Source organism: Nymphalis io, chromosome 5 (assembly GCF_905147045.1).
Source record: "Nymphalis io chromosome 5, ilAglIoxx1.1, whole genome shotgun sequence".
NCBI classification, from domain to species: Eukaryota; Metazoa; Arthropoda; class Insecta; order Lepidoptera; family Nymphalidae; genus Nymphalis; species Nymphalis io.
The window spans coordinates 9,157,469-9,178,965 of NC_065892.1; the positions used below are offsets into that span (position 1 = coordinate 9,157,469).

The 21,497-nt window shown below is 32.4% G+C and overlaps 2 protein-coding genes across 2 annotated transcripts; one reads left to right on the top strand and one right to left on the bottom strand.

Annotated features, from left to right (window-relative positions):
• Nucleotides 1-12,865: 12,865 nt before the first annotated feature.
• Nucleotides 12,866-15,824, bottom strand: LOC126768826 (GTPase Era, mitochondrial). The gene is made up of 5 exons (XM_050487174.1): nucleotides 15,436-15,824; nucleotides 15,212-15,336; nucleotides 14,630-14,804; nucleotides 14,172-14,363; nucleotides 12,866-13,352 (listed from the first exon to the last, which is right to left on the bottom strand). Exons 1-5 carry the CDS (start codon nucleotides 15,619-15,621, stop codon nucleotides 12,972-12,974), a joined length of 1,059 nt encoding a protein of 352 aa, XP_050343131.1. The 5' UTR covers nucleotides 15,622-15,824; the 3' UTR covers nucleotides 12,866-12,971.
• Nucleotides 15,825-17,787: 1,963 nt separating this feature from the next.
• On the top strand, nucleotides 17,788-20,264 carry LOC126768815 (uncharacterized). The gene is made up of 6 exons (XM_050487159.1): nucleotides 17,788-17,965; nucleotides 18,058-18,306; nucleotides 18,383-18,681; nucleotides 18,909-19,466; nucleotides 19,586-19,942; nucleotides 20,028-20,264. The coding sequence occupies exons 2-6, from the start codon at nucleotides 18,060-18,062 to the stop codon at nucleotides 20,172-20,174; spliced, it is 1,608 nt and encodes a 535-aa protein (XP_050343116.1). The 5' UTR covers nucleotides 17,788-17,965; nucleotides 18,058-18,059; the 3' UTR covers nucleotides 20,175-20,264.
• The last annotated feature ends 1,233 nt before the right edge of the window (nucleotides 20,265-21,497 follow it).

Consider the following 21,497-nt stretch of genomic DNA (forward strand, 5'->3'; position numbering starts at 1 on the left):
ATGTCCCTTGTGCCTGTAATTACACTGGCTCACTCACCCTTCAAACCGGAACACAACAGTTTACTGGTGGTAGGGCTTTGTGCAAGCTCGTCTGGGTAGGTACCACCCACTCATCAGATATTCTACCGCAAAACAGCAATACTTGATATTGTTGTGTTCCGGTTTGAAGGGTGAGTGAGCCAGTGTAATTACAGGCACAAGGGACATAAAATCTTAGTTCCCAAGGTTGGTGGCGCATTGGATATGTAAGCGATGGTTGACATTTCTTACAATGCCAATGTCTAAGAGCGTTGGTGACCACTTACCATCAGGTGGCCCATATGCTCGTCCGCCTTCCTATTCTATAAAAAAAAAAAACAATACCAAGTACTGCTGTTTTGCGGTAGAATATCTGATGAGTGGGTGGTACCTACCCAGACGAGCTTGGACAAAGCTCTACCACCAGTAAAGTTATCTTATAAGGGTTTTTACCTTTAGACCTCTAAATGGAACGGAGCGGAACCCTAAACATATCAATTTCTTATTATTTGTAAAAATATAATATAAATAAAAAATGCATTAGGTAAAGTTTTTTTTGATGTTAATAAAATTGTCAGCAAGATTTTGAATCAATATATATATATATAATGTTATTGTTTGGATTTTTTTAAATCGCATTTCGTAAGTTCTATTTGATCTTCTCGGAATTTTATTTGAGTATTATATGAACAAAACTACAATTTATCGCTTATTCCATATTTACATTCATTTTACGTATGAAGTTTTTCGGGAATAAAGCGACGGTACAATATAAATGAGTCTGATAGATTTATTCATTCAATATTAAATTTGAAAGTACAAACATCTTCTAAAGCAAAATTTTACTTTTTTTAACAAATTACAGGGCAAATTATCATAACAGAAAAAGTAATCCATATTATTTTACAAATACGCTTTCGTTAGTCTCCTTATGTCATTGAAATAAATCTTCGAGTTCAAATATCAGTGATTGCGAAAATGACTTCGTATGTTTCAGTTACTAGATTCATTTTGTGTCGAAGGAATATCAATTATCATTCGTAAAGGATTATCTATAGGTATACCTAACATTTAACCACTATTTTGCTTGTGTAATACACTAAACATTGGTGATATGACATTGATGTCAGTAAGATTCAAATATATAACACGACCTTAAGCCCGTAGACATTTATTTGTTTATACTAGGTTCTTGTACAAAATAAATAGTTATGCTTTTAAAAAATACAATTTTTAAACTTATTCATTAATACAGGCAGCATGATTTTGAGTACTGTTATACGAGTACATTTCTCTTACAAAATCCCATCATAGTTTAAAACAAAATGGGCAAATGCTTTTGAGTCGTGTAAATTTTGATCGGTAAGTAAGTAAGTAGAATATACTACAAAATAATGGAAAATAAAAATACATATTTAATGTTATATAAAGAACATAAAATATGATATTGAATATACTTACATCTATAATATGTCAATCTCAGTGATGTCAGTAAACGTGGATCCTCTTAATTTTTTTTAATGTTTTATTTAAATAATATTAAATCTTCTGAGATTTAGCAAAGGTGGAAATTATTAAACTGGGATACAGATTTAATACTTTAAAGCCACAAATTGTCTTCTTATAGTTCTAAGGAATATATAAATTCATTACTAAAATATACATTAAATTAAATTTTAATTTGAAATTAATGTTTTAAAAAAATCGATTTATAAGTAAAACTTTCACACTCATAGTGACTAACTGACTCGGTCGTTTGAATTATTTATATTCACATTTAACTCTCTACAAATCTGGCGATTAATCCAGGGATATTTTACATTTTTCATTAAAGGTATCATCTTATAGTTCACTGATAAATATCGATACCCTTTTTCATCATATTTCATATAACAATAAATCACTTCTTTTTATTATATTATTTTTAAAATATTAAAGGTTATCAGTAACTTTGCTTTTTATATTTATACAATTTAAATTTTTCCTAACGTAATGTAATTTTAGTTGAACGGCCAAAGTTATAAGTAGATATGATCTTGCAAGCCACTCGAGCGAAAATAATTCCGAGTAAACTTGCTTTTATTTCATTTTTATGATTGTCCAAGTTTTTACAGGTGATGAGAGAAAAAAGGTATTATATATATATATATATTTTTACAACAAAACTTTTAGCCAAATTTAAAATTAGAATATTATTAGAAAAACTACTATAAAATAAACAAAAATTAAAAAAATTGACAATTAATTTTTAGTCTGTGACTTTTGATTAAATTAAAATTTAGTAAAATTAGCTTTTAATAAAAATTACATTAAAAATTTGAAATAATACATATATTAATTATGACATCATTCAATTAAATTTGTTAATTTTTTTTTCATTGTGGTTAAACTTTTCTGTTGCATAGAAAATATATCATTATAATAAATGTAATATAAAATAAATTTTTTCTTGGACAAAAATCAAACATATTTATAATTTTATATTAATTTCACTTTTAGCTCACTTGCAAATAACGCCCTTAAAAGTATAAATTCATAATTGAAAATATATCAAGTATGATATTGCTTATTATAGCCCTATTGCAAGCAAGACCAAACCAATTTGGACACATGTGCAGAGGATCCCTTGCCAACTTTGTGCACACTTAGCAAGGCGTTAAAACGCGCCTTTATAACGCAGATAAGCTCGTTGGGATAAACATCGTATTTATGAAACTAACCAGAATAAATTTTACTTAAATAGAATATATGTAATCTGGGAAATTCTAACGTTTTTGCAGTAACCACTTTTCTGTCTGTGCTTAATTTACTGTTTATTATAGTATATAATATAATAATAATAATATCCTGGGACAATTTACACACACGGCCATCTGATCCCAAATTAAGCTTGTACAAAGCTCGTGCTATGGAAACCAGGCAACTGATATACTACATATACTACTTTTCTTTTGTAAATACATACTTATATAGATAATTACACCCAGACTCAGGAAAAATAGGCATGTTCATGCACACAAATGTTTGTCCTGGATGGGAATCGAACCCACAACCTTCGGCGTGAAAGGCAAGTATCTACCAACCACGCCAACCGGCTCGTCAAAATTTATTATTTAAATAATTATACACTATTAATGAATATTATTCAAGTATTTTTACAAAAACACGTAATCTCACTCTGTAAGTTCCATACTTTTTATACAATTTTCGAAAACAAATAATTAACACGAGCTTGTAATTTATATACTTAGTAAATATTTCATTCCATTAGTCATTTCATTTTCTGACAAAAATAGTAAATAATTCAATTCCGCAATAAAATGTTCAAGTTCATATGTTAAGTTAATTACTATATAATTGTATTTTAGCAAATAACAAGTACAAATTAGTTTTAGATTTTTTATGTATTTAATATGAGATTTTTTTTTCTTCTATAATAATTACTATTACATAACTTAACATTTCATCAACTATTAGCTTGGAGTAGGTTTTTTTATTCGCTTTATTTCCTTTTATACATTAAGTATAAAACTTTTAGCCAAATTTAAAATTAGAATATTATTAGAAAAACTACTATAAAATATAATTGTCAATTTTTAGTAATATCAACTTATATACTACATATACTACTTTTCTTTTGTAAATACATACTTATATAGATAAATACACACCTTAATTATTATACAATATATAAAATTATATTAAAATTATTTAGTATATACATAAACTTTACTCGCTTCTGTATGTTACTAATTGTTAAGACATATTGCATTGCTTTTTGTTTTCATTAAAAACACAACATAATTATACATAATAATAACATAATACAAGATTAGGTACAATTATATTGACAATATTCTGAATATAGACAAATTCTAATTAAAAACACATAAAGCTAATGCTCATTATGATCATTTTCTCCATTTTATATTATACAAAAAAAAGAAGACTTGACCGCGTTTTTCGTTTTTCAATTCCGTTGAATTTACGACTTCGCATTACGTCATATGAATAGCTGGTTAGGTGTCATGGCACTGGCCGTTGTATAATGTTTGTTTTCTGTATTCATTAAAATGTACTAACCTGGTTGATATAGAACTTACATGTTATTTTTACCTTCAGGACGTCTTTACACTTTGTTTATATTATGCTGTGTATCTTTTTAGATATGGCTTATAATTAGGTTTCCCTAGTGAACGCTGCCATAACTATAATAGACGTTGGAAAATGTTGTATGTAAGTTTTGTATACGTTAGGAATATGTCAAAACTATAAAAAGTACTAAAATTGTCTAAATAAGAAAAAAAATGTCTAAAATAAGAACAGAACGCCTCAAGGCTGCGTGTGAGAAAGATCTATGTAAGTTAACTCAGTGACAATTAATACATTAATAATATATAGATGTATAAACAAAGACAAATGACTAATAATAACAATAATACAATAGCTTATAAAGGTTTCCCAAATGGACGCTTCCATAACTATACATGTAGGAAAATGTTGTATCTAAGTTTTGTATTTCTCTAAAGTGTACGTAAAAGTTTGCACTGCATATCTATCTCGACAGAAGTCCAAGTAACCATTTTCAGTAGATAAACAATGTAATTTACACTTTGAAATAGGATCAATAGTTAAAAAGATATTTGAATACTGTAATTATACTGTAACAACTGTGCTAAGGCCTCCTATCCTTTTTTTTTTGAGGAGAAGGTTTAGGAGCTTATTCCCACGCTGCTCTAATGCGTGTTGGTGGAATATACATGTGGCAGAATTTCAGTGAAATTAGACACATACAGTTTTCCTCACGATGTTTTCCTTCACCGTCAAGCTCGAAATGAATTATAAACACAAATTACTGAAAATTAATGAAATATAAACATATAGTTTGTGTTTATATTTGAATAATCGCATGAAAATAGATTTTATTACGCCTTATGCGATGCTCTCCCCTTTCCGATAACTTTGGTGCAAATTATTTTACACACAGCATTAATCCTGACCTAAATAAATAACGTTATTAATTTTAAACGTTTTCAGTAATTAAAAAATACCGTAGATACGCATTTCGTAGTTTGAACTAGTACTTTCGCACATTTATAATAATAATAATCATTTATTTTTAAACAACAAAAGTCCATATAAACGAGATAGAGATAAAAATTACAAATTTCTTACTGTATTATTGTTAGTAACAATTTATCCTTAAAACTATGTTATACTACATAATTAAACTATTTATTATTATTGTCGCAATGTAAGGCATGCCAGTACTTAATAATAGGGTTTTCAGGACACTCAGAGCATATCCTTAGAATCTCATTGTCGGAATTCCTAGTACGGCATTAAAATGCCGCAATACGCGACTTAACAATCGTAAAATAAATATATATAACAGATGTATATCATATATGTAAACATATGGTTTCTTCGACCTTTTGCCGTCCATTGCTGGATGAAAGCCTCTCCCATATCCATCCCCCATCCATCCTGTACCTGTCATCTTTTTTAAATCGTTGGTCCACTTTGCCACAGGGCGTCCTAAACTACATTTGCCTAAGCGTGGTCTCCACTCTAACACGAGTCGGCTCCATCGGCCATTGATGCGTCTGGAGACATGACCAGCCCACTTCCACTTCAGCGAGCTAATTCTACGCGCGATATCGGTGACTTTAGTTCTCTGGCGAATGTGCTCATTTCGGATTCTATCTGCCAGAGAAACCCCAAGCATCGCGCGTTGTGGACCAGTCCTACGGTGAGTGTCCACGTTTTGGCACCGTAAGTCATTACAGGTAGGACGCACTGATTAAAGACCCTGGTCCTAAACGACTGTGGGATCAACGATTCAAAAATATGACGCAACCTCCCGAATGCCGTCGAGTCCAAACGTATTCTTATTTTAGCCTCCTTCTCAAAGTTGTGCCGGCCAATTCTATACAAATTGGCCCAGTTAGATGTATTCCTGCACAACTTCAAGTGAAAAGCCATTTACGACCACGGGTCTCGGGGATACATGTTCGTTGGCAATAATTTAGGTCTTTCCAATGTTCATCCCGAGACCTACTTACTTACGAGGTCTTGAAGAATCGCTCAGGCTGTTTACGATCTCTTCCAAATCCTGCAGAGTCTCCGCCATGATGATATGGCGTCGTCGACAAATCGCAAATGTGTTGTGTTGGCCATTTATATGTAAACCGTTTTATCCGTGCAGTGACGGAGAAAGAATACATTTCACTGCCCCTCTCTTTCCCATGGGTGTCGTAAGAGGCGACTAAGGGATATCTGAGCGACCATCTGCTCATCTGGTGGTAGGATGCTAACATCCGCCTGGCTTGTTACCGCCGTACGCATGGTGAAAAACTCGTGAAGTGGCTTGCAGCCGCGTTTCGAGATCAGCCAGCGTACAGCCAGAGCCCGAGCGAGTATTGCCGCGATGGGTGTTGGTCCGATTGGAGACGGCTGTTGAACCAATGCCGGGGGAAACTGTATTGACCTGCCGGACAGGGAGACCCGAAGAAACGGCTGTTCCGCTGGCCGCCCGTGGCATAGTACAGGGGCCCGAGCGTGCCTAACCAGCTCGTGAGGCTGCCCCACCAGGCCACGCATAATCTCGGGGTGGACCGTCGTGCCGGTTGGTGACCGGTAGGTGGGGTCCCGGTGGCCACTTCCGGGGGGGTTCGGGGGCCCTTCCGTCTGGCGGGTCAGTGTACTTTTCCTTTTGGCAACCACTTGGGGAAACACGCCTCCACACTTTGCCCATCCCTATCGTGGCAATACATCGCTCGCTTCACGTCTCTTTTCCATTTCTTTTTTGTCACCGCCTAACTGTGACATCAATTCCATCGCGAACAAAGAAATTTGGCAACTCCTTTCTTTGTCGCACTTCCAAAAAATGGAATTCCTTACCAGCTCACGTGTTCCCCTCTTCTTACAACCCGGGTTCCTTCAAACGAGGCGTGAAGAGGCATCTTGCGGGCCGGCAAGGCGAAGGCGGCTAGTGCAGAACGTTTTTCCCGTCTGTACTGGCCGTCGTCGCATTTGGACTCTACTACCACTTACCATCAGGTGGAGTAGAGTCATTTGCCCTCCCGACGAATATAAAAAAAAAAAAAAAAACAAATGTTTACATACCGTAATACAATAGGCCGTGCTGTAAAATTTATAAGAGATAAATAGAACGGATAGGATACCTACTTGGCTCGTTATTAACTGTTTTATTATTTATTTTAAAAAAACAAGGCAGGCAGATAGTATATTTTGCATAATTGTATTTTTTTAACAGAATAATAAATGTTATTTTATTTTCAATAATTTATTAGAAACTCCAGTAATTAATATGAATGTAGATAAAAATAAAGGATCAGCTTCATATTATTATAATTTCACAGCAATGAACAGGAACTCTTCTATGTAGTCATACAATTGAAACTTTTCCCCGATGTAACCGCATCCTCGAAAACGGCGTGAATTTTTAGAAGTACGCGAGTAATTGTTACTGGAGTGCTTAAAAGCTTTACTTTCAAACCATTTTAACATATCCGGAAGCCTGGAGCAGTTACGAATCTATTCACTTATAATATTTTATTCTTATAATCGCAGAACTAGCGATACTTTTTACCTTATTATTAACAATTTAATAAAATCTTAATTTTATTTAACGAAAAATACCTAAAAGGCCAATTGTCATTCGAGATTAATTTGTTCAGTTTCACTTTAGTTTCGTAAATAGCTAATACTAAATAGCTCATAAGCTAGCTAGCCCACACATGAATCTTAATCGAACGACGAAAACTGCGGGTTCAAACCCGTTCATTTACCTACCATATGTGTTTACAAATATTAATTTCATGGTCGGTGGTAAAGAAAAATATCGGAAACCTCTTTGTATAGAACGAATATTTTATTAGTAATAATATATTCAACATAATGTAATAAGTTCCATCCCTTAGTCTCGATAGAACCTTTGCCCAGCATTGGGACATTTATAAGCTATTACCTTACTATTAGTAAAAAATAATCGTAGTGAATGAACGAATGGCCAGAATGTTCTCTTGCCTTTTGTGAATTTTTATATCATATAGGTGCAATAAAAGTTGGTTGGAATTATTTGAACGGATAATTTTTCTGATGGTTACCTGATCTGCTCTTCGCATTTAAGTTATTTTAGAGGTGGCTCAGTAGATATAGCATATAGTTTTATATTAAAGATTATGGTTTCAATTCGCGCATGTATAAGTGAGTTTATCATGTGATAAATTTGAATTTTGAAGCAAAACATAGTGAGGATTTCGTTTGTACGTGTCAAGGAAATCTGACGCACGTACCTGCTCTTATTTGCACAAACATGCAGTGGAGCAGCGAAATAAGCGTCCCATTCTTATTTTTGGCAGGTCTTAGGCTAAGACGTTGAATTACAAGGTGTTTCTTAAGATTTTATATTTTATCCAAAATAAATACTATTTTATTATTGAAAACTGATTTTAATACCACACATACACGAGAAAATTAAACAATTACGTTCCGTTGTGTAACGATTAATTTGTACATGATTACTTTATATACTTATCAAAATAAACCTATATATTGTTTAACTTAAGCTTAAAAATAAATAAGTTTTTTTTGAAGTGAAAATAAACGACCCTTAATTGTTGACACAGCCAAAAATACAAATTTAAATATGTTCTTTGGATCGTAGCGTCGATCAGTATGTGAATAGAAGTAGGTACGTAGTCTACCTGCAGATTTTATCCCAGCTAAATATTTCGAATTATCTTTTCATTAGGGTAATTCAAGAAGATAATTAAAAATCTATATGTCATACGCGAATATAACTTTAAAACACATTTTATCCCCAGTCCCGTCGAAAAAGTGCGCACATAGCATACATCGCATGTTCACGTTAGTTTTAGGTGGATGTCATACACAGTGGGAAAGATATACCGCGTAGTGCCAATAAAAGAGTTTTGCATTATATATCCCGGAGTTAAGAAGTTGAAAGCACGGCAAGAAAGTCAGTATGTGAAATTGCAAACGTAGCACGAGAAAATTTGTTGGAACAATGCAAGTACGTAAAGCATACTAGTACAATATGAATATTTTAGAGATAGGATAAGTATACACGCTTAGAACTAAAGTATAATTCAAGTGAGCCATTGCTTTATTTTACCACAATATCAGGGAATTTGATTCGTATTATATTGTATTTCCATTTACTAACACAAAAAAGTCGTCAACATTTATGCATCATCGATAATGTTAATATTTGTTTATTTGTATTTATGTTGCTGACTTCACAACTTTAACGTGTATTGTTCAAAACAATCTCGATTTACCGCAAGCACTCGATTGATACGCTTACAACACAATCGAAGCCTAAGTGCTTTCCACTTGCCACAGGAATTGTCGGTCCTTGATGTACCTACTCCAGACGTTTATTGTTTTATGTCCTCTCTGCTTTTATAAATACACAGATATAACTTTAAAGTTTATACTTACAATTTAATTTAATTACATTATCAAAGTTTATTTTAATAGCGTGCAGTGAGTATTTAAATATGTAGGGGAAGGCTGGGCAAAGTGAATACCTTAATCTTTGGCGGGCTATGGGAAGGGAAAAAGTACAGATAGATAAAAAAACATTATTGAGTTTGAAACAGTATTTATTTAACTTATCAATATAATCAACAAAAAACACATAACATCAGTACTTTACTTAAAATTATTAATCACATTAAAATTGGTACCACTATCCGCTTTGCCCAAACCACCGGGTAAAGTGGATAAGCTCTTAGGGCAAAGTGAACACACGGTTAATTAAGAAACAATTACCGAATAATATAATAAAACCTCGGTAAATAAAGGAAAGAATATTTAAAAAAATCAATTAAACAGTCATAAGTGCAGTTGTCACACTGAAATATGCCATTTCTCTCATAAGCTGTGCATTTCTCGTGACTCCATTCAAATCAATCAATCAACAGTCAATCGTTGTCCACTGCTGAACATAGGCCTCTCCCAATTTCTCCCGATTCGCGGTCTCCACTCTAGGACTCGTCTGTTCCAACGGCCATCGGTCCTACGATATACGTGACCAGCCCACTGCCACTTCAGCCTGCTAATTTTGCAAGCTAAGTAGGTGACTCCGGTTCTTTTCCGGATAATCTCATTTCTGATCTTATCCTTCAAAGATACTCCGATCATAGCTCGCTCCATAGCACGCTGAGCGACTTTGAATTTGTGAACTAATCCTGCAGTTAGTGTCCACGTTTCGGCACCGTATGTCATGGCAGGTAAGACGCATTGGTTGAAGACTTTTGTCTTCAAACATTGCGGTATAGACGACTTGACGACTTGACGAAGGTTGCCAAATGCTGCCCATCCCAAGCGAATTCTTCAATCGGCTTCCTTCTCGAAGTTGTTCCTACCGACTTGTATTACCTGTCCTAGGTAGGTATATTCACTAACAACTTCGAGAGGTTTCCCCTCGACGAATATCGGTCCCGGCACGACATGCCTATTGAACATGACCTTGGTTTTGTTCAAGTTTATACCGAGACCGACACACCAGGAAGACTCGCCTAGGCTACGCAGCATTTCGGTGAGTTGTTCCAGCGACTCTGCTGTGATGACGATATCGTCGGCAAATCGAAGGTGTGAGATGTACTCGCCGTTTACATTGACTCCATACCCAGTCCAATCCAGCGTCTTGAAAACGTCTTCCAACGCGTTGGTGAACAGTTTCGGGTGTGACTTCGTTGCTTGAAGGAATTGCATTGAATCCAGTCATCAACCGGTTGTTCCATAATTTCATATAATCCTCTCCAGAAAAACAGCACGTACATTTTACATCATTTTCTGTGTCCTTAGATCCTTTAGCTTTAATAATTTTGGTTATTTTAACATTTTTGTTCGTTTTAGCAATTTTGGTTGTTTTGGTTCTTTTTTTCGTTTTGGTAGTGTCAACATTTCTTTAATCTTTGTCAATATTTTGTTAATAATTTGATACTTGTAACAAATTTAACTTTTTGTTCCTCGTTTACAGCAGTGCTAAATCCAGCTTTGAATGCTAAATCATTAGCTTTTCCATTTTTATCCCAATTTTGTGGATATGTTAAATCGTTTCTTTTTGAATAAATACTTTAAAATCTTTAACTAGCAAGATTTCATTACACAGAGACAGTCAAAAAAGACAGGAATAAACTCAGTAAAAGCTTGTAAAATACTTACTGGGCCAAATGAACACCTGGTGGGCAAACTGAATACGGTTGCAAAGCGGGTACTTGTTGAATTAAACCCAACCTAAAATCAAATATAGAAATCTCAATAAAATTATTCGCAATATTTCAGCAAGAAAACATGTATTTTGAAGATAGAATCAAGCCAATACAGTAGTACTATATAAACATGAGTAATTACAGAATAATGTACCTTGAAGAGTCGTAAACAATGTTCACTTTTAATTTTTATTACTTTTTTCGCAAAGGACTCATGAGTCGGGTTAGCTTTACTTGTTTACAACTGAAGGGCGCGGGGAGCACCTCGTGACGCAACGGGAGCGCTCTTGGGCGCGTTATTTTGAAATAATGGAGGGTATCCGCTTTGCCTGGGCTGTTCACTATGCCCGGCCTTCCCCTATACATTACAAAAATATTAGATGTTATCTGTTATATGTGTGAGTAAATTATTCTTTTTTCTTTATCATACGAAATTAAAATCTAAGTTGACCTTAAACATCAAGCCTTTAGTCTCCGTATATTTAATAACAGGTACATATATATGTGTATCATTGTAAGGGTCATATACCATACTCATACATACCTAGCCACTACCTAGCCTTCGGCATACCAACTGTCAGATATAATATAGATATTAATCAAAGACAAGAGATGTTCCCATAGGCCATTCACAATGACAAGTTTTAACTAGTTAGATATAAGTATTCCTAATAGGGCATTTAATTTTACACTATTAGTAAAACCAGTTTTACTCTTCTGTTTCAAACATATAAGTTTTATATAATAGTATGCTTTTAAGAAATATACGATATTTTAATAATTAGTAGTTAGTTTTAAGAATTTATTTCAAGTACCTATGCAAACTTTTACGGGCTTACATAGTAAAACTGACTAAGTCGAACGAACCCTACATCACATAAACTGAAACTTCCTATCCGTAACTAAGTCTTAGCAAGTTGCGCAGTTTAACTTTACTAACTTTTCGAATGTTCTAATTATATCGTAACTACTATTGTTTGAAATGTAATGACTATGACAAAGGATTTAGTTAGCGTAATCCAGTGAAAACATGTTTTTTATTAATGAAAAATTTTGTTTATGAAGTAATTGTAACATATATAGAAATCAAAGGTAATAAATAATCGTATATATTTAAATAAAAAAATACTAAATAATACATTTGTCTATATTTTATTATTGTGTCATAATAATAATAATAAAATCATTAATTTCGACCAAACAGGGATCATAAATACAAAACAATAAATAGTAAAAAGACAAAAATTATAATAATAATATTTTACAGATTTTACATATTATAAATTGGATTAAATTAATTCCAATTATATTATAATACCAAATTAAACTAAAATCATATCGTTAATTAATTTTAATAAACTTTAAACCAAACACGATTTACGCCGATTTTCGTCATTCACTGGATATAAAAAATATATGTATCCTGTGGGCCTCGGCTACACATTGATAATAATATCGATATCGTATAGATTATACGATAGACAGCTAATACATTTTTTCTATTCCAATATTAAAAAAAAAATCTAATAAATCTGGTTTGATTATAAGTTCACAATTTTATATTAAATATCTGTTGTAAATTACGATTGACGTGATGTAATCCAGGATAATTAAATAAAAAAATTATTTCTGGTATATTCTTTACTAATTATAAATATAACAAAAAAGATTACATTAACAAGTTTAAATAGTTTGTTCGGATGTCGGTTTATTTTTTACTCTTAATTGGATATCTATGACAACGGGCTTTTTAAACATGTCTACTAAATCATTTCTAACGTGGGATTTTATTTGTTGAAGCCGGCCTCCACCAGCCCCACTAATTAACCTGACTAATCTCTCTGTGGGACATTCGACTGACACGGAACACGTAATTTTGTCTTCTTCTGCAACGTCGTCAAAATATTCTAACTTCGTTGTTAAGGTATAAGGAATTTCTTGGTTAAGAAAATCCATAAATTTCGCTCTCACAGCTTCTTCTATTAGTATTTCCGGAGTTTGGTCAGTCCATTCTGATGGATCATAATGCAAGTAACGAAGTTTAGCATTATTAATTAGATATTGCTGGAAAAATTAATATATTTTTTATTAAATACGAATTTTATGATAAAACTGTTTATATGGTTCATAAATTATAAAAGAAACGAAATCATAGATAGATTTTCCGGTGGTAGGGCTTTGTGAAAGCTCGTTTAAGCAGGTTTCCCATTCATCAGATATTCTACCGCAAAATAGCAGTACTTGGTATTAATGTGTTCCGGTTTGAACGGTGTGTGAGCCAGTGTAATTACAGGCCCAAGAGACATAACATCTTAGTTCTCAAGGTTTGAGTTGGTGTCGCATTGGCGATGTAGGCGATGGTTAACATTTCTAACAATGCCAATATCTACGGGCGTTGGTGACCACTTACCATCAGGTGGGACAAATGGTCGTTCGCCTACCTATTCTATAAGAAAAAAAAAAGATTTAGAATGGCAATGAACCCACTTAATAGGTTATCTCGCACATAAATCAAGTAAATATACATAAAGTAGTAGAGAGGGAAAAAGTTAAATGATATAATTAAATTATAAAAGTACTGTAGTATTATTTATTTATAATTATTCTTCTACGTAGGATTACAATATGTGTAAGCTGAATTGGTAACTTAGATACCAATAACTAAAAATCTAATAATGTATTATTATATTCTATCGGATACATTATCGATAACCCACTATTAGTACAGTACTTGTAATCACACTTGCATATTCACATCTCTAGTCTAAGTAACCGAGAGCACTACCTGCAATTTGTTCCTCGAAACAAGCAGATTGAAAGGTTATTCTCATAGGTGTGGCAATAATTATAAATGTGTAGTATCTATAAAAAAAAATATTATACCTTTATATCATATACACCATCTCCATTAAGCGCAGATACCAAGAACACATCGGAGAAGTGACTGTAACCTTGCATCTTTTCTTGGGTCTTCCTAGTTTTATTTGCATTAGGTATTTTACTACCGGCAATAATACCATTTGTAAGGTTATTAATTACAGTCAATAATTGTTTCTTAGACTTTAACATATCCACCTAAAATAATGTGAAAATGTTTAAAATACAATTTGCCGAGTATTGTCTTCTAAACTCTTAAAAAATATATATTATATCTAAGCGCCTTATGCAACTTCATGTCAAAAAAATTGCAGTAGAAGACATTTCTATTTTATCTTACACCTGAGCTGTCTTTGGTTGTGTCAGATTGTCATCCCGTCGAATTATGAGATTTGATGTTCTATATTTGCACATACACTGGAGATAACAGTTAGGAGGATATCATCAATTTTTGTTAGCAGTACCTTGTTTATGATCAAAAAACTAGGTATTTCCTTGACCATTTCTAGCATATTAATAACATCATTATGTAATTTGTCTTTTGTCCATTTATTGGAAACATCATGTACAACGCCTATTACATCTGCACATCTTAAGCTCTTTTGACATGCAGCAAGCATAGATTCAGGTAATTTATATCTGAAAATAGAAAAAAAAATTAATTCTCAATGCTTTAAAACATTATATGACTTTTATTAGTATAAAATTATTCAAAAATTAATAAGCTTATCCTTAATCTAAGTACTTATTATTGATGTTTTCTGGTTTGAAATCACAGTGAGTGAGTTATAACTGCGGGCATAAAGGACATAACACCTGAGTTCTTAAGAATGGTGAAAGGAGAAAATTGGTGGTGTAAGGGATGGTTAATATCTTACAGAGCCAATGTTTAGCCTCTTCACCAATCTGCCTTAAACAATATATACTACCCATAAAAAATACATAGTACTTTTATATTTATTTTAACTGTTCTTTTGTAGAGTAAAAAAAAATAACATCTGAAGTTAACAAATACTAATATTTTATATATTAAAAAATTTATTTACCTTTTTTGCTCCTTTTCTGTAACAATACCAGGAGTGTCCAAAAATACAATTTGGGTATCATTTTCATAACAAAGAGCTCTTATTAATTTAGTAGTAGTGTGTACTTTGTTGGAAGCAGCACATATCTGAAAATAGCTATTTATTAGATACTATCTATATCTAATATTTTATTATTAATTTTTAGTTATGTTAAAATAAATTAAAAAAAAATTCTGTCAACTCACTTTCCTCTCTATGATTTTATTAATTAAAGTGCTTTTCCCGGCATTCGGTGCGCCAATAATTGCTACATTAACGACTTTACCTAAGCTTTTTGTACATTCCTGCTGTGGTTGTGATGAATAAAACAAGGCTTGGAGGATAGACGTTTTACACTTTAAACGTAAAGCAACACAAAAAAGCTTAGACATTATATAGTATGATATAAAATAACCACCATATCAATATATTTTATTAAGCTGAACACTAAGTTTTAAACTATTTTCTTTATATTTAAATTCGTTTAGAAAGATTTTCGAAGACAGAGGATTAAATATACCGTAGTTATGCTTTTTCCTAACCTAAAAAAAGTTTTGTTTTGACAAATCATAGAAATCAAAACATCAGTTTTGTATTGCTTGTGGTACTATAGTTTCAGTGCACATGTTTGTAAATTCTTACTATATTACCTTAGCAAATAAAAATATATATTATATCAAAATATTTTTTAAATTTTAAATGATTTGTGGAATAGTCATTTTACTACTACTTATTTATTTTAATTATTTATAGTTGTAATTATTTATAGTTGTTTTTATGATTGCTACATTTTAGTGACGACTTAATCACTTTGATTTGACTCACTTACTCAATACGAGACGATTATAACTACCAAAAATTTATAAGGGGACATCACCACAGTAAAATAAGAAAAAAATCACAATATAGAAAAAGAGTAACTGTTTAGTTTGAAATGGACAGAGTGATTGACGATTACACATTATAACCGTAATCATTTTAATCTCATTGCATTTTGCAAAAGTCTTCACACACTGGAGTTTACATTCCACTCTAGTGGTAGCTTTACCTATAATTTAATTTAATAAAATGACTATTCAAAAGATTGCCAGATAGATGGACACGATGGCCAAGAGAGACTAGCTAACTGGTTAGAACATATTTTAGTGTACAAGTACGCAATCCAATTCCACTTACTATTGGCTCACTCACATAATCTGATGGGACACTAAATCTGACACGAATGAGTTTAAGCTCAGGACTAACGAATTCTTCTGGGGGCACAGCAGCACGGAAGTGTAAACAGTAAACACTTTAATTCTGAGAAAATAATCTATTCATATAAATAAAATTGAAGTGTCTGTGATTTCAAAATTACTGCCTCTTTTAAAAACCAAAACAATCATTTTTATTTCTTTTGTTTGTCTGTCTGTTTATCCAGGCTAATCTTGGAAATGGCTTTTTCATTTGACATTTCATGCTTCTTACTAAAAAAATCATAGACTTCCAAACAATCATTTATCCTTTCTTATAGTTAAGCACCAGCGAAGTCGCGAGCAACAGCAACATTATATAATATATATATTTTTGGCACGACCATGGGCTTGAACTAAAGACCACCACGTAACCAACTGAGCAGCCAAATAAATATAACATAATTAATATTGTTACTTCAGATAAGTACCTACATGATACGTTGTATTTATTTTTTCTTATTTTGTTTAAGGCACTGTATTATAATTACTTTTTAAACAATCTGTCTATTTTATATATTTATGCTATAATTTTAACAAAATCTTATTATCAGTAGGTAGTACTGATTCGAAGTTGTACTAAATCGATTTGTAGTCGGTGCCAAGCCCGAAACAAAATAATTTAATACCTAAATAAAATTTTATAAAATACCTTGATATTTTGTCATTCAATAAAGATCAACCTATACATGGCTAACTGCAACATTCAAATTATACTAATTACTTCAAGTTCTTTTTTTCGACAATTACAAGCCGTTACTATTATTAGGTGGGGGTCTGCTCGTCCTGTTACAACATGACGAGAAATGGAAAGATGAAGACGAATGTGTTATACATCCACGTCTATTCAAGAACTGGTAAGTAGTTTCTATCGACGTATAATTGCTTACTCCTAAGAGTAAAAGAAAACTGCGGTGTCCATTGTTAGCTCAGTAGCATTAAGTAATGACTTTCAGACTCAATCAACTAAATCATTATTAGATTTCATTTGATTTGAGAGAGTTCAAGAAATACACTATATAGCGTATAAAACTAGTAGATTTCCTATGGGATTCTCTCATCAGATTCAGACTTAGTGACAAAGGGACACCTCGTTTGTAACAACAGAAAAAACAGTAAACTTACATAAAAAAATATACAGTTGAATATAGAAGGCATTTTTTGAAGTCTTTTAAAAAAACAGGTGTTTGCTTAAGATATAACTATTCAACTGCTATTTTAATGAGCTATTTACTTTCATCCTTAAATGATCAAATCATTCACTTTGCTTTTTAGTAATGGCAACATCAGTCAAATAATCCCAGAATTAGATAGGCATAACTCATAAGGCACTTCTAAAGTTCTGATTCTGTAGCATATAACTTGTCTACTACTTTTGTAATTTTTATACTTAATAACAACTTATGTTTTTAAGTTTTTTTATTTTTCAGTTTTTATATTTTTTGTCCCCGTTTATTAAGCCATATCCGAATAGATTTAAATTTATCGGAATGCATTTGCTCAGGTATAACTTCATTTCTAGTCTTTGTATATATTTTATTTTGTTGTGCACAACTATCTAGTGTATTAAATAATGGGATATTATTTTATTTTTAGAAATGTCAGAGATAAAGTATAAAAATCAAATTCTAGCAGCGATCGATCACTTGCGTTCAAGAAAATCAAGACCAGATATAAACAGAATTTGTAAGTTTATGTTAAAGTGTTATAAAGTTACACCGAAAGACACCAAGGCGGACTTAAAACGTTGTTTAAAAGAAAAAAGTATATATAAAGTTGATTATAAAGATAATGTAAGCTACAGAAACGCAGCTAAGTGGCGGAAAAAGTCAACCCAAAATAACAGTATGTATATCGCTTATAATTATTTTGTTTATTAATCTGTAAAATTTCTGTAAATTAATACTTTTATAAATTTTAGAAATGAGTGCGACTGTTGCTACAAGTGAGAGACGTATAATAACATCAGCTATTGCAACCTTGATTTATCAAGATCAAAGTTATTTAGAAAATGGAATTGCCTTTGATGACTTAGTACGGGTAGCAGCTTCACAAGAGTCTAAGTACTCCAAGAAACAATTGGAGACTATTATTAACAAGGAACTCTCATCTGGAAGTCTGGTGAAGTTACCAAACGGAACTTTAGCGCTAGGACCAGCAGATCATGATGGAGACAGCTCAGATAGTTTTAAATTTGATTATAATGATTCAAACACTAAGGTAAATATATAATTTATTTTCAGCTGCATAAGTTTTATACAATTTAGTTTTCCTATTCAATTTTTTTTTATGTAAATATTAACTTAATAATATTTATGTACTAATATTTAATAGTAAATATTAGTCTGTCTTAAGCTTACATCTAATTCTACATTCTGTCATATTTAAATCTACATTTTACAATTAAATTATTTTGTAATTTTTATTTATTAAGTATTTCTTTACAGATGACGTCTTCAGCTAATTCTTCATGTAGGTCATCTCCACAGCGCACGAGGGGAAGACCTAAAAAGCGTGGAGGAGGCACATCCAGTAATAGCATGCACAGTAACAGTCAAAATGCAGGAGTAAGGGTTGGAGAGAGACGTAAAATGGCTAAAAAAGTATTTGATCCTTCTGACAATAATGTTCCTAGTAAGCGTAAACGAGGTCGACCTATAGGATCTCTAAATAAAAGTACTATTAAGAAGAGGTTAATGATTGCGGGAAAAGATAAAGAAGACACTCCGCTATCGGAAAGCCAGCAGTCATTAGATGGAAGTGGAGATGAAATGGAGCACGATGAACCAATTCTCCATGAAACATCTGGAGGTGTATGTTCAGTTTGTTTAGTACAAAAACCTCGTGGGTCTAATGACAGACTAGTTGAATGTCGTGACTGCAATAACAAAGCACATTTAAGCTGTCTTCAATCTGGCTCTGGTATTTTAAAACCAAGACCAGATAATACATGGCAGTGTCCTCATTGCAAGACTTGTGTAGTTTGCTGTGAAACTAATGATGCAGTAAGTTGACAAAATTTCAAATATATTTAAAAAATTGAAAAGTTTTAATTTTTGAATATAGAGTTTTAAATACTTACAAATTAACTTAAAAAAAATATTTATTTGATTTTTTATTTCAGGGTATATTAACTGTATGCAGTATTTGTTCAGATGCTTATCACACTCTTTGTCATTCTCCACGAATACCTGAAAGGCTAAAAGCTTGGGACCAATGGGAATGCAATAACTGTTTAGAATCTCGTCCTACTGTTGTAGGATCACCTGCCGTTCATCCAAATAATATAGATTACAGCACAAAAACGGCTACATTAGATCCATTTTTAAAACCACACGAATTAGATAGAGTGCAGACAAAATTGTCTGAAAATGTACCAATAGATATAAGCATACCAGACATAAGTAATTGGAATGTAGACAATGTGTATGACTATTTTCTAGAACACTTTCCTGAAGCTGCTCCAATATTACGAGATCAGGTAAGTTTTATTAACAATAAACGTAACTTAGTAGACAGATATGCTATTTAACAATACAATTATTTAAAAAAAAAACTCTTTGCAGGAATTTGATGGCCAGGCCTTAAGTATGGCATGCAGAGCAGATATTGTGAGAGGCTTAGGTTTACCCCTGGGTCCAGCTTTGGCTTTATATCGCATTATAGTCAAATTACAGACAAGAAGAGATGATTGGAGAATGTGTTGGGGCTGAAATATAATAACATTTGTTCATAATTATAATGTTAAAAAAAAAAATTTTGCTATGAATTACACCTTATATAAATATATAAAAAAATACCAATTTATGAGTTTTATTTTATTCGGTAAGACATAACCCATATAAAACGATTAAGTATATAATATTAATATACTAAAAATATATTTGAAACATTTTTTGATTATATATACTTACCAAATTTATCATAAGATATGGCTAACGAATACTGAACCTAGCAGAATGCGAAAAGATATGTGTATAATTAATACTAGATATTATTGAAAACTAAGGCTACTGAATAAAACAAAAACCCTACTACATATTTTAATCAAGTATATAAGTAAAAACAATAATTCATAAATCGTACTTACTCTTCACGACTCGGTTGTGAAAAGAAGCTATAGATGCGACGATAACAAGCGACAAGCTGATATGGTTGGTAAATGAAGTATAAAAGCAGTTTATTTCATTCGCAAAAGTCACTACAATTGTGGTACATATATGAACACAATAAATAAGAATAAGATTCTATGAATATCATGCAAAAATATAATAATAACATTTAAAGATATTTGTTCGCGTTTCTCGCCGGAATTTTATCAAATAATGAAATCAGTAGTAGTATCAGTAAGAAAAGAATACCGTAAGAAAAAAAGGCTCGGGCAGTACATATAAATGTATATATTTATTTTAACCTGCATTGTCCATGAACATATTTGTTGGTAGGGCTTTGTGTAAGCCTCTAAGCACCGCTACTTAATATTGTTTTGTTCCGGCTTAAAGTATCAATGTACTGAAACAAACTTTGAAGTTGTATGTAATATTAGGTCCTTACATATGAAATTGGCGTTTTGTACGGGAGGAATATAAAGTCTTTTTTTTGTAAAATATATTTAATTAATCAAAATAGTTTAGTAGGTAGTTCATTGGTCCTTTTACTAAAAAACCACGGGGGCGAGAATTAATACACTCTTTGAAGGCGATTTGGACTGCCGCATCGGAGTTGAATTTTTTTCCTTGTAAGAAGTTGTCCAAATTCCGGAAAAAATGGTAATCTGTTGGAGCGAGGTCCGGGGAGTACGGTGGATGTCGCAGACATTCCAATTGTAGCTCATCTAACTTAGTGGTTGTTTGTTGTGCAGTGTGTGGTCTTGCGTTGTCGTGAAGCAGCAGTGGCCTAGAGCGATTGACAAATTTCGGTTGTTCAGCAGCTAGTTCTTCCTTCATGGTTTGCAGTTGCTGACAATAGATATCTGCCGTAATCGTTTGGCCAGATTTTAGAAAGCTGTAGTGAACGACACCGGCGCTAGTCCACCA